Raw genomic sequence first — 17106 nt, 5'->3', positions numbered from 1 at the left:
CTGTAATTATTAAAATATTCATTTACATTTCCTCTTACATATATTTTGTAACCGCTCATTATTTAAATTAAGGAGAAAACTATTCTTTTTTTTCCTTAACAAAGACATTTGCACACCTTGCATACAGATTTCCCATTTGCTATTATTTTTCATCTCATTTGTATATATTGATCATAACTTTAAACAATTATTTTATTATCTTTATTCATTTATTGCATAGAGACAGCCAGAAACCAAGTGGGAAAGGGGATATAAAGAGGAAGAGAAACAGAGAGACGGCTGCAGCTCTGCTTCACCACTTGGGAGACTAGAAGAGTTTATAGATAGATTTCTTTTATTTCTTTTATTTAAGAAAGGATAAATTAACAAAACCATAGGGTAGGAGGGGTACAACTCCACACAATTCCCACCACCCAATCTCCATATACCACCCCCTCCCCTGATAGCTTTCCCATTCTCTATCCCTCTGGGAGCATGGACCCAGGGTCGTTGTAGGTTGCAGAAGGTAGAAGGTCTGGCTTCTGTAATTGCTTCCCCGCTGAACATGGGCGTTGACTGGTCGGTCCATACTCCCAGTCTGCCTCTCTCTTTCCCTAGTAGGGTGGGTCTCTGGGGAGGCGGAGCTCCAGGACATATTGGTGGGGTCTTCAATCCAGGGAAGCCTGGCCGGCATCCTGATGGCATCTGGAACCTGGTGACTGGAAAGAGAGTTAACATACAAAGCCAAACAAATTTTTGTTGAGCACTCATGGACCCAAAGCTTGGAATAGTGGAGAGGAAGTGTTAGGGGGGTACTCACTGCAAACTCTAGTGTACTTCTGCTTTCAGGTATATATTTTGCAGTAGTTTATGGATACGTGTGAACATATGCTCTCTCTCACAGAAACTGGTGTATATCTAGGTTATAGATAGATTTCTTAGATGTGTTATAGTCACATATGTTCATAGTAGAAACTTTCACTATGGCTAAATGAGCTTATTTATAAACATATACAAAAACAGTGTCTCTACCACATAGGAAAAGAAACAGAGAATATAAATTTACGTTTGGTTTAGGGACTACTATTCAGTATTTTATCTAACTTAGAAATGGTCCAGAGGTGCTAGGTGGCGGTGCACCTGTCTGAGTGCACACATCACAGTGCACAAAAACTCAGGCTCAAACTCTTGGTACCCACTTGCACGGGGGAAACTTCAGGAGTGGTGGAGCAGCGCTGCAGGTGTCTCTTGGTCTCCCTCTCTATCTCCCTCTCCCTTCTCAGTTTCTGTGTCCTGTCAAACGAAATAAAAAAGAAATTTATAAAGTAAATAAATGGCCTAGGTTTATAATGAAGGGCCAGTGAAAGAATCCGTTTGGATGGTGTGCCTGCTTGCCGTGTACGCACCCAGGTTCAAGCCCAATGCCCACCATGCTGCAGAAAGCTTCAGTGCTGTGGCATCTTCCTCTGTCTCTGTCTGAAAAGGTTGGCCAACAGTGGCGAAGCTTCCGAGTAGGAAGGGATATTTAATGAATACCTACTATAAGTTGGCATGATTATAAGATTTTAAATCACCAAAGCGATCTTGGCTACTATTTTGAAAGTAATGCTATACAATATAACTGGACTTGAAATAAGGTTTATTAGAGTCTCTGGTTGAAGGAAACTTTCTACTTTGATAATCCTAAACACCTAGTAGATGTAATGCTAATATGTCTAGCTAGCAATCTGTTTAGCTTTAGGGAGACTATATGCAAATAGAATGAACTTGGACTTTCATGAGGTGGAATGCCCACCTCATTGAACAGCAGTTCTTATTAAACTAGTATTGTTTGCTACAGAGCTACCTACATTATTTGATTCATTAAAACATTTGGGTGAGTTTTTTTTTTTCTCACTAGAATATGTTTTTACATGTAAGTATAAGAAATCATTTCCTTAATTTACAAGAGTTTTAGGAACAATTTATATGAATGCTCACTGATGTCCAAGTCAAGTAGAATAGAAGGCAAAGGCTTATTTAGTGACAAAATAATTAGACTATATATAATTTACATAAACAGAGACAGACATGAATCTTATCACTCTAATTCTAAAGTTTAGCGTGAGCCAAGCATAAATAGTGAAATACAATTCTTAACTGTTTCACATAAGAGCAGGCTCTTCTCCTTCCCCCACTTTATATCCTTTTCTTCTATTTTTATTTTATTTTATTTTATTTTATTTTATTTTATTGCAGTCAGGTTTATCACTATGAATCCAATGCTCTTGGCAACCATTTTTTATTCCTATTTTCCCCCCACAGCACTGCTCAGCTCTATCTTATGGTGATGCTGGGGATTGTACTTGGGACCTTGGCACCTCGGGCAGGAGAGTCTCTTTGCATAACCATGATGCTATCTACCCTCATTTAAATTTTTTTATTTTATTGTTTTTTAAAAATATTTATTTATTCCCTTTTTGTTGCCCTTGTTGTTTTATTGTAGTTATTACTGTTGTTGTCATTGTTGGATAGGACACAGAGAGATGGAGAGATGAGGGGAAGATAGAAAGGGAGACAGAATGATAAACACCTGCAGACCTGCTTCACCGTCTGGGAAGCGACTCCCCTGCAGGTGGGGAGCCGGGGGCTCGAACCGGGATCCTTACGCCGGTCCTTGGTCCTTGGGCTTCACGCCACCTGCGCTTAACCCACTGCACTACTGCCCGACACCCCATATTTATTTATTTAAGTAAATTTTTTTTTTATTTAAGAAAGGATTAATTAACAAAACCATAGGGTAGGAGGGGCCGACACCCCATTTTTAAACATTTTATTTCATAGGACAAAGAGGCATTGAGAGAGAAGGGGGAAATAGGTTGAGAGACACCTGCAGCATTTATTCCACGGTTTGTGGAGCTTCCCTCTTGCCGGTGGGGACTGGGGGAGGGTGGCTTGAACTCAGGTCCTTGTGCGCTATGTTGTGTGTGCTCTAGCAGATACGCCACCCCACCCCATCCTGTTTATATTCTTAATACTTTTGGTATTAGTAGATGGGTTAAATTGAAATCACCTGCTGAATAAGAAGAGTAAAACCTCCTATTGTTAAAGGGAAGAGACCGCCGATATTTATGGAGGAGGTTTTAAAGGGAAAAATGTTTTTGGTTGAGTATGCAAGCTTCAGAAACTGTAGGTTGAGGGTCCAAGGAGATAATCAGTATTTCCAAAGCTCAAATACGTGGGTAACAAAGCGTGCCCAGTTAGGGTTTTGGGGTCTCACTTGGTTGCTTTTGGAGTCTGAGATCCTGGAGAGCTCCCATTGGGGGCAGGGCTTTGAGGGGGTGGGCAGGGGCCACATTTTGGTCCTAGACACAAGGGAGAAGGGAGCCCCTTCAGCACAGCTATTTTGATGTATTCGGTAGAACCACTTCCACTGGAGAGTTGGGACACGGGTGGCGGATGAAGAAGAGGCAATAGTGAATACAGTCAGCTCTTTCAGGAAATTTGGGCTTGTTAGGAGAAAGAGAGGGCGCTGTAGTGGCCTAGAGGGTTTGAGAGGTCTTTTTCTTTGAAACAGAGAGCAGCGCCCCCTTCCAACTCTCCTCCCCCTCCCTCCGTAGATTTAGTGGGGGGAAGGGAGTGTAGGCACAGACAGGTGATCAGCTCTAGCCAATGAGAGGGATCGAATTTCAATCCCAGTTGCTCTCAGGAGCCCCAGCAGACCCCCACTCAGCCTTTTCATATGTAGAAAACGGAATGAAAAGGCTGCTGCCTTGCTAAAGGAGAGTACCCTAAGGTGCCAGGGCACCGAAAAGCCTGGCGAGACGTGTGCGCCTGCGCGCTCAGGCCACTTTCCAGTTAGCGTGTCTGCGGCTGCGCATGCCGCCATTTCCTACAACCGCGGGCTCGGGCCGCGGTGGCCGCCGGGAAATGCCGGTGCAGAAAATGGCTCCCCGGGGGCCGCTGGGCCCTGGATGGGCTCAGTCTGCATCCTCACCCATGTCTGCCGCTAGATGGTGCGCGAGGACCACGAATGGGCCCGGCCACTGCAGGCCCGCCTAAGAACTGGGTTTTTCCTTCCCTTCCCCCCAAGATAGACTCGCCAGCCCATTTGGAAATTCGGCGACCTAGGTCGTTCTGTGTCTGTCACACCCGGCCCGCCAGAACAGCCAGGACAAGAGGAAACTTCCCAGAGGCCTGGGAAAAGATTTTTTTTAAAATGATTTTTATTTATAAAGGAGGAAACACCGACAAAAACCATAGAATGAAAGGGGTACAACTCCACACAGTTCTCACCACCAGAACTTCGTATCCCACCCTCTTCCCTGATAGCTTTCCTATTCTTTAAAAAAAAAAGATTTTATGTATTTATTAATGAGAAAGGAGAGAGAGAGAGAGAGAAAGAACTAGACATTACTCTGGTACATGTGCTGCCGGGGATTGAACTCAGGACCTCATGCTTGAGAGTCTAGTGCTTTAGCCACTACACTGCCTCCCGGACCACTAGCTTTCCTATTCTTTATCCCTCTGGGAGTATGGACCCAGGGCCATTATGGGGTGCAGAAGGTGGAAGGTCTGGTTTCTGTAATTGCTTCCCCGCTGAACATGAGCGTTGACAGGTTGATCTATACACCCAGCCTGTCTCTCTCTTTCCTTAGTGGGGCAGGACTCCAGGGAATTGGGGCTCCAGGACAATTGGTGGGTTCGTCTGCCCAGGGAGGTCCGGTTGCAACATGGTAGTATGTGGAACCTGGTGGCTGAAAAAAGAGTTAACATATGAAGCCTAACAAATTGTCGATTAATCATGAACCTAAAGGCTGGAATAGTGCAGATAAAGGTTTGTAGATAGTCAGTAGTAGTAGTCTTATTTTAGTTATATTCCAAAGGGCCCATGACTATACTAGTGTTTTTATTTTTTTATTATTATTTTTCCTGAGCCTGACATCTGATATGCAGGTGGACCTAAGTTATTGTCTGGGGAGATGATGTCATGGCTGGAAAAAGGACCAGAAAGGATTTTTAGTCATGACAGTTGAGCCAGGAAGGGGAAGATTTAGAGAAAGAAGAGATGGCAGCTTGAGGAGAGGAAGGAATGTCACTGTTCTATGTAGACTAAGACTCTGCCCTTTAAGTCTCATTAAAGTAACCAGGTGTAATTAATTGGAGGGAGAGGTTTCTTCCAAGGAGAAGGACACCCCCCACCAAGGTGGAGTGCACATACTAGCCCCCTCCAGGAGCCAGGTTTGAGCAGACAAGGGCACCATGTGCAGTGTGCTGGCAGTGAGCCCTGGTCCCAGGGTTCCCAGTCCACAGTGCTGGCTGTCTGTTCATCCTCAGCACCCTGATTGGTCCAGAGGAAGAGGACGTGTCTGCCAAGGTGGAAGAGGCCTGGCAGGAGAAGCCTGGGGCCCTGAGGGGCAGCCATGGAGATGCAGCTGCACCTGTCCTGCAGCCAGAAGACTGTGACACTTCAGAGCAGCCTGGTGGCCCTGGAGGAGCTGAACAACTGATGGAGCTGGGTGGCAGGGCCAGCAGGTGAGGACCGTCTGGGGCTGGGCTCTGCTGCTCCAGTGGAGGCCAGGCTGGGGGTGAGTGCTAGGCAGCTTTGTCTAGACCCCAGACAAAGCCTAGGGCAGTAGACAGGCCCATTACCCTGTTGAGTGCAAGTGACTCAGGGCCAGTGCGAGGACAGCCAGCTCCAAGCATCTCAGTGTCAGTACTCAGGGGGTTTGGCTTACAACCCCAACATACAGACTGTCAGCTGTATAGGGAAAGTGCGCAGACAGCCCTGGTCTGACAGCAGCATGGGGCAGGAAGACCTGAGGGTGGGAGATTGCCGCTGCCAGTCTTGCAGAAAAAACTCTGGGAAAAGCACAGCCACGTGGCTGCGCTCCACGTGGAGCCACAGGCTCCCAACTTGCATAGCCCTTCTACTGTCAACTCTCTCCCCCCCCCCCCGCCATATTGCACGATGGTGTAAGTGCAGTGACCCCTTCCATACGGTGTGACCTGTGGTTGCACAAGTCCCTTAGGAAAACAGACTGTAGGCTCAGCGAGGTGGCCCTCATAGTAGAGAGGAGACAGCTCTTCCAACAGCAGCTTTCGAGCTGCGCCCCAGGCTGCTTCCTGGCCTGCCACTTGCCTGATGCTTGTCTGGTCTCCCTGGGTGACAGCAGGCTGCTTTGGTCTTCTTCTGGCCCTAGGCTACATGTGGCCTGGGGCCTCTTCACCTCTGGAGCTTAGACTGGAGCTGAAGAAGGTGCTAGACTCTGGTTGAGGGCACAGCATGTCTGGAGGCCCCAATGGGAGAGGAGGGGCGACAAGGACCTGAATGCAAGACGCTGTGCCTAGAGAGCAGGAGGCCAGACTAGGAAGGACTACAGGCCCAGGCTGGTTCTCTGAGCCCCAGGGCTACTGTGCTAGAAGTGCTAGGCTGGGCTGGTGGCTGGGAAGTGGCCTGGGGCATTCCTGGTGTAACTGTGGCAGTTGTGGGATTCACCCAAGAGGCTGTGACTTCCCTTCTCACTGTCTCTCTGTTCCCTTTCTGCACCCTCTACCTGTTTGGGTTTTCTGTGCGGCCTCCCTCTCAGCCATTCCATCTTCCCCCAGACTCCTGGATGACTGTGCATATGGAAGGGACACCCTGTTGGGCCCTGGCTGGCAGGGCAGGCACCCTGGAAGGCTTCCAGGAGGAGGAGGGGGTAGCACAAGAGAGCTCAGAGCTTCAGTCACTTTTGACAAGGATTGGGATGACCAGGACTATAGGGATCCCCCCCCCCCACGCACACGCACATACACTCTCAGGGTAGCTGCATTCCTGGGCAGTTGAGTTTGGCAAGGGGTGCTCCCCAGGAGGCTGGCTCAGGTGAGCGTCTTCCAAAAGGCAGCACATCAGAGAGGAGACTGCTGTACCCAAGGCAGAGCACGAGCAGGCCTTAGGCTAGGGGAGAGTGGCAGATGTGAGCTGATGGCATCAGTGGGGGCAGCTCTGGTGACAGCTTCGATACAGTCTGGTGATCAGGGGCAGGCAGAGTGAGGGCAAGGTAGGGCTCTGAGCAGGGGCCAGCGGAGGAGACAGAGGCTGAGGGCTGGGCGGACATGTGGAGCGCTGCCTGGACGGTGGGCCCCTGGCCTTGTGCTGTGTACAGCAGTCAGCACCCCTCATTCCGCAGGGGGAGAAGCCCCTCCAGCTGCATACTTACCGTGACAGTGGCTGCGGAGAAGCCTCACACTTCCATCCCAGCCTCCCCGAGCAAGCTGGATTGCAGCAGCATGACCAGGTGAGGGCTGTTGCCTGGGAGCTGTCCCAGGCCACTTTCCTGATGCTTGCTGCAGGCCCTCCCCCAAGCACAGAGCTTTCACGCTCCCCATGCTGAGAACCTGGGGTGTAGTCCTAGTAACAGCCTCATGCCACAGGCTGGTACCTATATCCCCCTTCCTCCCCCATGTCCCCAGAGCTCAGGAAGGGTCCTGGGGCCTCCCACCTGAAACTGAAGGGTGGGAGGACACAGAGAGGGGCCTCCTTGGGCTGGCACGGTCTGCATGGAGATAAATAGGCCAGGTCTGGGGCACCATAAGCCCATACAAGCTGACCTCGAGGGAAGGAGGGAGGGAAGGAGCGACAGGGATGAGGCTGCAGAGGGGACACTTCACAGTGGTCAGTTCCCAGTGTAGAAGCATGCTGGTCCCAGGAGGGAGAGAGGGAGAGGAGCCCTCCTGGCTGAGGTGTGGGGCCCTGTCACTCATGGCTGCAGGGAGCCTTTATGTGAGCCGCCCTCCAGGCTCTGATCTCAGTCAGAGTCCTGGGACCCCAGAGCTCCCCTGGGGGCACTGGGGAGGCTGGCCCCCTCCAGACTCTCCCCTGCTCTCTTCTCCAACCCGGGGGGGGGGGGTGACACCCTGTGTCCTGGAACCCTCCAGTTGACCCCTCCCTTGTCTTGCTTGCTCCTCCCACAGCAAAGGGATTGTGTTCGTCAAGGAGTACACGAATGTAAGTGAGGTGTCTTCCGGGAAGCTGATGTCTGCCCACTACGGCAGGTGAGTGAGCATCCTTCCTGTGTTCCCAGAAGCAGCTCTGGGTACTCCCTGCTGACTACATGGCAGAGGTACTTGCCTCACCTGCCTCGTTGCCTAGAGTACACCTTGCGCTAGTCTGTTCTGCACCCCACTTCCAGCACCACCACCCCTGTCTGCCTGTCTTTGCTTCTAAGTGGACGGCAAACTTTCTCTTTCAAATACTGAGAGCATCACTCCTCCCAGAGATGGTGGGACCCTCCTGGGTCTTCTAGTTGCTTCCATCCGGTTCCAGCACATAGGACTCTCCTCCTGAGTGCCCACTTTTTTAAAAAAATACTTATTTATTTACTTATTCCCTTTTGTTGCCCTTGTTTTATTATTGTAGTTACTATTACTGTTGTTGATGTCGTCGTTGTTGACTAGGACAGAGAGAAATGGAGAGAGGTGGGGAAGACAGAGAGGGGGAGAGAAAGAGAGACACCTGCAGACCTGATTCACCGCCTGGGAAGGGACTGCCCTGAATGGAGGGAGCCGGGAGCTTGAACTGGGATCCTTCCGCCAGTCCTTGTGCTTTGTGCCATGTGCGCTTAACCTGCTGCCCCAGCACCCGACTCCCGAGTGCCCACTGTTTACCTACACCAGCCAGTGACACCTGAGCAGATGCCCCTCTGTGAGCCTACATGTGTCCAGCTTGTCACTCACTGTCATCTGAATCTGCTTGCTTCCTAGTGCCATGTGGAGGGGGACCACTATGCCCCCTCACTGGGACAGTGTCCCCTGGGAGTGTTTTACACTCTGCTACAATTCCAGTGCTGGCGGGAGGGTTTCAGGAACAGAGGAGCAGTGTTACTTCAAGACTGGGCTTCTGGGACTTCTTGGCTGGCTTCTCTGAAACTGCAATGTGAAAGACTGGCGTGGGGCTCCAGCTCTTCCTAGACAAGTTGTTCAGCCTTCCTCAGCCTCCTCTGTGACTCCTCAGGCTGGCTTTGCTCAACAGCTTTGTGGAGGTCTAATCCACACCGCGTGCACAATCACGCTTTAAGGCCCAGTGCGTGGGCTTTCTTCTCCTCACAGAGTTGTAGGGCTGTCACTTCTGTCTGCTCCCAGAACATTTTCCTTGCCCCACCTGCAAGGAAGACCTTGCCAACACCACCCCAGCCATGCAGGCACCCTATAATAGACTATGTCTCTGAGCTCTGTTCAGGGATACCAGGAGGCTGGAACTGGTATGTGCACACTGCCCTTGTCACCCAGTCTCTGCCATTCTGAGGGGTGCTGGCCACCACAGTGTCTGTTTCCTGCTTTCTCTCGGCCCCGTCCCTCTGCTCTGTTCCGCTTAGTTCCTCCACAGTGACTATGCTGTTGATGTTAAAGTTGATGTGACCGTTGAGGTCGAGTGTGATGTGGAAAGACGAGCCAGCTGTGCCCTACCAGGAAGGGACACCTGTGGGTGCCAGGTGCCTTCCCCAAGCACCGTCCCCTCCCAGGAGGCTTCCAGAAGCTTAGTGCTGAGTGGAAGTCAGTTTTTGTCATGGAAAGAAATAGTGCGAAAAGAAGATGCAAAAAGAAGGGGAAAGCCTTGTTGCCCCCAGCCATGCCCTGAAGCCTCAGTGCAAGTGCCATGCTGCAGCCGGTCTCACCCTTCTCGGCTTCTGCTCCTCGTAGCTAAGTGCTGCTGAGCGGGCTGTGCGTGACGGTAGCCTTTAACCCAGATACCTGTGGGAGGGGAGCCACCCTCTTTTCTACTGGCACGTGAGCCCGGGGGCTCTGGTGTCCAGTGACAGGAATCCTACTCAGCCCCATGCCACCTTGCTCTCCACTGTGGGCCTTCTCGACCCCTACTTCTAAGCCCCTTCTTTCAGTGTCACAGAAGGCATTTGTCGGGCATGTGGGCTGGGACCTTGGGTCAGGCTGGGTTTGAGCTGCTCCGTTGTCTCCCTCTCCCCCCAGCACTCTGTGCAGCACCAGCAGTACTGGGAACTCACTCAGCAGGGAGAAGAAAGTGTGTGCCAGCACTCTGTATCCAGAGAGGTGAGTCCCTCTCCCGCTGGGTGCACGGGTGCAGGGGAGAGCTAGGCAGGGGCTAGCTCTGCCTGGTCTGTGCGCACCTGCCTACAGACGCCATACTGCTTCTCGTCCACTCTCCAAAGGTGCAGGGGCACTGCTCCTTGGGGCATCACACCTGGTCCCATGGAAGCCTTGGAGCTCCAAGAAGAGAAACGGAGTGTGAAAGCTGGGGCTTCTGTCAGTGGGGCAGGCCCTTGGGGTCTGAAGTGGACTGATGACCAGAGGCACTTGAGTGGAGGGTGGGAAGGCAGGGCAGTGGGCTGCCAGCTGTGAGACTGAGAGCAGTGCAGCTCTCCGGCACTCCTGGGAGCCGGAGGAGGGGTTTCAAGAGCTCGCAGGAGAGGACACCTGTCATAGGCAGGCCCTCGTGACAAAGAACCCTGCCTTCGATTCTTGGAATCGCGGATTGGGCAGTGTCAGAGCTGGGATCTGTTTAGGTCCTGACAGGAAGGAAGCAGGGTGCCTGAGTGAGTGAGTGACACAGCCAGAGCCACCACAGCCCTCCTGCAGCTTGTCTGCCTGTAGAGGTGGCATTGCTAGCCAATGGCTCAGACTCTCAGTGGGAACACTGTCAGCTGGAGGTGGTGTTGGGTGACCCCTCCCCCCCACACACAGGCCCTCGTGTGCCCAGCCCCCAGCCCAGCCCTCCTAGCCCTTGCTCCCATAACTAGACACACAGTAGCTACAGACACCAGAAGAATGAGGCCTGCGACTTCCAGGCCCCAAAAGTGCACTTCCCCCCAGCACCGGGCAGTGAGAAGGATGGGTGAGAGCAGGGGCCTGCGTCCTGACTTCTCTGGGGCTGGGCTTGAGGCCAGGGCTTCCCAGTCTTCCTCTTCCTCAGTGAAGCGAAAATGCAGTGGGAGTTAAGGCACAGGGAGGAAAAGTGGGGCCACTCAGATAGGAATCCAGCCCCCCCAGGCTTCTTAAAAGGCCAGCCTTGTGGGTGGGGGAAGCCTGCACCCACCAATCTGAGTAGCCAGTAGCTGACACAGACCTTTGACTTGAGCTTTTTCAAGATGGCTAACTTTGAAATGGTGGCTCAGCCATTAAAAGGCGAATGGACACAGCAGTGCCTTGCAGAGGCCAAGGCTATATTGGGCAGGTGCCAGCCAAAAAAAATGCCAGAGTCCAGGTGAAGATGCTCCTCCCAGATCACCCCCCTGCCTGCCTGCACTGTGTCACATGACTTGGAGGAAAGAAAGGGACCATCCCAGAAGCTGTACTGAGGTCACCGCACTGTCGCTACTTCCAGCTCTGGCTTAGTCTCTGCACAGACGTGTGCTTGTGCACACATGAGGCTTCGGCAGGTGTCCTCACAGACCCCTTTTCCTTCCTCCAAGTCCAGCAGCTGAACAGTTGTGTCAGACACATGAGTTTGCTGCAGTTCGGCGGCCAGGGCAAGCCCTAGGGCATTTGTCAGCTGTACTGTGGTCAGGGCTTCCTCTTAGGGCCGCCTGCTCTACCCTGCTGAGACTCTGCCTGGTGATATGGCTCTCTGTGACCCTAGGATGCCCTAAACCGGGGTGCTTTCTCCACCCCCAGTCTATTTCTGACAAGAGCCTAGGGGAGGTTACCAACCTGGGGCCTGCTGGGCTCTTTTAAAGGGCCCAGAGTCTCTGCAGTCAGCTGGAGGAGCCAGGCGAGCGCCTGGAGCAGGATCTGTCTTGGGAACAAAGCAGGAGTTGGGGGACTGGGGGTACCCCAGCCCCAGGAGTGTGCGGCAGACTTTAGAACCAGACCACTTGGTCACGGTCCCCTGAGTTCCTGACTGAGGAGTGACAGGGCGGCTCCAGAAGTGTAGTGTCTGAGAAGCAGGGCACAGTGGTCCCAGGCATAGAGGGGGCATCAAGATGGGTAGGTGGGGGCTGGCAACATTGCCCGCCTATTAGGTAACTAGGACATCTGGTGCCATCTCTCCTGTCAGAGGTTTCTGGTCTAGCTCTTCACCGGGAGAACAGCTCCTCCGTGTATGCTGGGTGGGGGGCAGGGAGAAGTCAGCTGCAGGGACTGAGAATCAGATCATGGGAGGGGCAAGTGATGGTGCATCCACTTAAATCCATGGAGGGAGCTCAGGTTTGAACCCCTGGTCCCCAGCTGCAGGGGGACACTTCGTGAGTGATGAAGAAGTTCTGCAGGCATCTCTCCCCCTCTCTCGTTCCCCCTCCCATCTCAAGTTCTCTCTGTCCTATCCAATAAATTAGGAAAAAAGTAATAATAAAAGAATCACTTCAGAGGACTAGGGAGAGAGCTCAGCCTGCTAGAGCACAGGCCATGCAGGCCTGAATTCTCAGAGGCCAAAGGTCCCATCCCTACCATCACCCTGTGCCAGAGATAATCATGGTCTCTCTCATGAAAACAAATATACAAAGAAATCAGTACTGAAAAAGACAATCTCATCAGGATGTCTGCATTCCCTTGAGAGTAGGGTGAGAAAAAATGATGGGGACATTCTGAGGGCCAAGGCCCAGCATGGCCTGGGCTGGGGGGCTAATCACACACCATGGAGGAAGGCGTCGGGCTGAGGGCTGGGCATTAGAGCAGACGCCAAAGCCCAGCCGCCTTGGTGTCCACAGGCCTGCCCGACTCATGTGGGGTTCTCGATATTGTCCACACAGAATGAATGGAGACACATGCACCTACTGCGGCCGGGCTATCCGGGACTGTCCGAAGATCACACTGGACCACCTTGGCATCTGCTGCCACGACTATTGCTTCAAGGTGAGGGCAGACAGTGCCACAGACAGGAGCCCCAGAGGTGTGCAGTGTGGTGGAGAAGGCCAGTTGCTTGCTGCTGGGCTCCATCCCAGGGGCTCTGAAGAGCTGGAAGTGGGGCCATCTGAGTATCTGTGAGTCTTCCCAGCTGAGAACTGGCATGTTAAAAGGCCATGGGGCAGGGCCACGTGACGCAATGGCCTGAGTCAGGAGTAGGAGTGGCGAGAAGGTTCTGGAAACACCTGGGGCTAGATCAGGGAAGCCCTGGCAAACACAAACACTTCAGGTTTGATCCTTAGTCCACCAAGAATGTGCTAGAGGCTTTGGGCTGGGGACTGTCAGTTCCAACTCTAGCTCTTTTAGGGCGTACCCTGCTTTTTAGTACAGGGGGATGTTTGGGGGTGGCCTTGAGTGGAAAGGGGAGACCTGAACCTGCAGCTAAGGCTGGAGAAATGGCCACTTTGTTGGGGGGAGCTGGCAGTGGGGGTGCTCTGAGAGAACAGGTTGGGGAAATTCCAAGGTTTGAGGGTCTCCGTGGAAGGACAGGGGTGCAGCTGGTGATGGAAAGGACTGGGGGTGGGGGCAGGCAGGCTGGGCCATGGAGAGGTCATGCTCTCTCGCTAGGATTTATGGGACAGGGTGCTCGAGAATAAAGGTGCTAGCAGCCTGGGGAAGAGAGGCAGATGGGGAGCACGCTGTCCTTGGTGGGGTACAATGCACAGGGATGGTGCTCAGTGAGTGTCAGTGTGTGAGGAGGGTGTGTGAACCTGTCCCAGAGTGAGGGGCCGCCTCACCCCAGGGAATGAGCCTGTGTGGCCACTGCCAGTGCAGCGGTGAGAGGGAGCTGTGTGTAGTGACGCAGACCCGGGATCCGAGTGGGCCATCTGACTTGCAGATCTAGGGTGCAGCACCCTTACTGCTGTGATGGTGGTGTCTGTGGCCTCCCCTGGCATGGGACCTGAGAGATGACTTCTCCGGCACGTTCCTGATACGTGCAGAGGCTGGTGGTCTGGAGACCCCAGTTAGAGTCTGGCCAGAGCAGCGGGTGAGGCAGAGGGGAGCCCAGGGTGGTGACTGGCCAGGCCAGCAGCAGAGTTGGGTGGCAGCGGTGGGACAGGCCTTCGCAGTAAAGAAGAATCAGGGACAGGGAGTCAGGTGAGGGCCAGCTTTGTCCCTGGGATTCTGACCAGCTGTCTGTCCCCCTCCTCCTCTTATTCTCCCTCTTCTTCTTCCTGCCAGCAGGATGACTCCACTGCTCTCTCAGGCCATTTTTCTACTCTTTCTTCTTTTTGTTCCAGGATAAGACAGAGAGAAATAGAGGTGGGGCAGAGGGAGAGAGGAGAAAAAAAAAAACACCTGCAGCACTGCTCCGCTCATCATGAAGCTTCCCCCACTACTGCAGGTGGGGGCCGGGGCCTTAGCCCAAGTTCTCATGCATGGTGGCATGGGTGCCACTGCCTGGCTCCTTAGCTTTGTCTTTCAAACCGAGAGTCACAGCAGTGGTATGACAGGGGTCCTTTGGTTTCCTGATGGGTGGAAAGTGCTAGAAGACACAGTGGACTTATGGTTGCTTAATGCCAGAGCGTGACACATGGGCAGAAGGCCAGGCACAGCTCAGGGTATCAGGCCTCACAGCACTGAGGTGGGGTAGGGGTGGGTCCAGAGTGGGAGAGGAAGTGGGCACACAGGGTGTGCTTTCCCAAGTGGCAAAGCAGAGGGAGTAGGACTAAAGAGCAGCAGCCACCTGGAAGAGGAGGCCCAAGACAGGGCTCACAGAGGCCCAGGAAGTGGCAGTTGAGGCAGTGTGGTGGGTTCAAGCCCACGCCACCTCAGACCCGGGGCTCTTGGCCAGAATGTGACCAGCCTCATGCCCTGCCTGAGTTGGGAGCTGTTTTTAGCATGGGCTGGTCTGTTTTCTGCCAGTTTCCAGCATCAGTTTCACCAGGCCCTTGGTCCCCAGCTCGGGGCCTGCTGCCTGCCCGCCATAACCCAGCTCCTGTGCCCTAGTGCAGCCTGCCTTCTTTCCTTTCCCTGGCACAGCCTGCTCTCTGTCTTCCAGTGTGGGATTTGCAGCAAGCCCATGGGCGAGCTCCTGGACCAGATCTTCGTCCATCGTGACACTGTCCACTGTGGGAGATGCTACGAGAAGCTCTTCTAGGTGGGTTCTGGCTAGCTGCATACTGAGTAGCCAGAGGATGTGCCCGGAGGGGAATGTGCCTGTGACACTGTCTCCTTAGCCTTGTTGTGGGGACTCTGAATCTCGTGTCCCCATGGCCTATGACATGCCCAAGTCTTGGGTGGCACAGACAAATCAGCCTCTTCTGGGCTCTCCCTGTCAAGCCCTTTCATGGTTGTGAGCCAGGCCTGTGAGCCTCTTACGACGGGAGCCCCAGGGAGGTAGAAAGAGGGCCCGGGAACCTTCTAGCTTCCTCTGAGGGCAGAGTGGGGGCTGGGCTGGGGCCTCGGAAAGCTGGCCTGGGCACTGAGCTGTGGGCTCTGCCACCTCCCCTGTGCTCGCTGGCTTCCAGGCAGTGCTCAGCAGCCAGGGGCTTCCCTGAGCCGAGTGCAGCTGGGGCCATGCAGGCAGGCCCTGCTCAAGGCAGCGGGTAGTGAGGTTGTGGGGAGACTCTGATGCTAGGGCAGGCATCCATGCTGACAGCCAGTAAGACAGAGCCCCGAGGTCCTTGGAGTAAGCAAAGCACATAATGCCCCCCTGAAGGAGTGGGGTGGGGAGCAGTCGGGCCCTCCCCCAGCTACCCACCAGCTGCACTGTCTCCAGCCTCACGGCAATGTCTGTTTCCTTTCAGCTCCCTCAGGCTGAGAAGAAGCTTCTGAGTCTGGATGAGTGCAGCGCTCCCCAAGTCCCCAGTGGCTGGTCCCTTGCCCCCTCTTCTCCTGGCCTATTTCTCCCTGCTCCCACCCCTCTGCAGCTCACCTCCTCCCACCCGGTAGTGTGCCCGGGGCTCAGACAGCCCCCCCACCCCCCCCGGGCGGTGTGGCTTTCTGTAGAGTAGCAAACACTGCCTCAGAGGCACTCTGGCCAGAGTGAGCCAGAGCAGGAGCTCAGCAAGACTGTGGGCTGGCTGGGCGCCCTGCTAGGTGGGGTGGCTGTTGTGCCTGGCTCAGCACACCCTGCCCGCTGTTTCTCAGTGCTGAGAATCCATGTGGGATCCTGGGGGCAGGAGACCCCCTGCAGTTTCTCGGGGGCCAGCTTGAAGACTGCTGATGATCCCTGGTGGGTAAACTGAGGACACTGGGTGCTAGGGACTGGCATAGGCTCATGTTCAGTTGACCCATTTGCCATAAGCATCAACTTCCCACAGCTCCTTTTAGTGTAGTTAGCTGTTGTTGACTGAGTTGCAGAGAGGTTTGAACGCCTCCCCCCAGCCCTTTGCACCTGCCGGTGCCTCTCCTGCAGGTATGAGGGTGCGTTCTGGACAGAAAACACTCTTAACTTGGCGTGCCACTGTGACCACCGCTGCAGACAGTGGTCTGTGTCTGGGTTCTGATGGCTGGCTCGCACCCTCATCCTGCCTGCTGGGCCACAGAGCCTTGCCTAGAAGTCCTCTCTGGCAGTCTGAGCTGTGTAGCTCCTGCAGACCAAGAAGTGAGGAAGCAGCGAAGGGCCTTGAGCTCTTGCTCCGCCCCGGGCCCTTCGGCGCTGAGCTGCTCACCCTTGCATCAAGTGTGCAGAGGATTTTCTTGTCCCCACTTTATGGCCAAGGACACTGGGGTGCAGAGAGATGGTCAGCACTTTGCACAGAGCTGTCATCACTGTTCCAGAGGCCACACACTCCATGTGACAGCCACCAGCACAGTGAACACGTCTACAGTGAGTGGGTACCCAGAACCCTGTGTAGCTACTTTGTGTAGCTCGCCTGACCCCTGCCAGGTGGCATCCCCCTGCTCTGGCCACCCTCAGGCACATTCTGACGAAGAGGAGGAGTTGGGAAACCCTCCTCTGGGTGCCCTGGACACCCCCATGAACAAGCAGCACCCCCCACCCTTTGTGTGAGACTGCTTCTGAACTGGGATGCACTCAGCTGGGAAGATGTGACTCCTAGCACCTCCCAGAGAAGACCTCATCAGCACAGGGAGAGCTCTGTCAACTCTACTGCACAGAGGCCTTCCCGAAGCTGGGAGCAATGGCTGGGGCCCCAGGGGCTCGGTAGGTGGAGTCCTATTGACTGGCAGGGCAGAAACAGCCCATCTAAACCGTGAGCTGACCGCCCAGGCTGCCCAGAGCTCCTGTGTGTGTGCTAATGGGGGGGGGGGGAGGAAGCCAAGTCCCCAGGCACCCAGGACCCTGTGCTGATTGCCTCAGCACTCTCCTGCTACTGGCTCCAGGCT

The 17106-nt window shown here is 53.8% G+C and overlaps 1 protein-coding gene across 7 annotated transcripts in view; it reads left to right on the top strand.

The window, feature by feature from the left end:
* ZNF185 (zinc finger protein 185 with LIM domain) overlaps positions 1-15829 on the top strand; it is a 46954-nt gene extending 31125 nt beyond the window's left edge. For 6 of the 7 annotated variants that reach the window (XM_060183485.1, XM_060183486.1, XM_060183484.1 and 3 more), the window contains 7 exons: positions 5296-5493; positions 7131-7238; positions 7915-7995; positions 9925-10005; positions 12660-12762; positions 14816-14914; positions 15564-15829. In XM_060183485.1, coding sequence (XP_060039468.1) covers positions 5296-5493; positions 7131-7238; positions 7915-7995; positions 9925-10005; positions 12660-12762; positions 14816-14914 — 670 coding nt within the window. In that variant the 3' untranslated portion in view covers positions 15564-15829. The remainder of the gene's footprint in view (positions 1-5295; positions 5494-7130; positions 7239-7914; positions 7996-9924; positions 10006-12659; positions 12763-14815; positions 14915-15563) is intronic. The other variant, XM_060183487.1, reaches the window with a different exon arrangement.
* The last annotated feature ends 1277 nt before the right edge of the window (positions 15830-17106 follow it).

This window comes from Erinaceus europaeus, chromosome X (genome assembly GCF_950295315.1).
Source record: "Erinaceus europaeus chromosome X, mEriEur2.1, whole genome shotgun sequence".
NCBI classification, from domain to species: Eukaryota; Metazoa; Chordata; class Mammalia; order Eulipotyphla; family Erinaceidae; genus Erinaceus; species Erinaceus europaeus.
The sequence above is the reverse complement of the archived record's forward strand: the minus strand, read 5'-3'. Positions and strand labels throughout refer to the sequence as shown.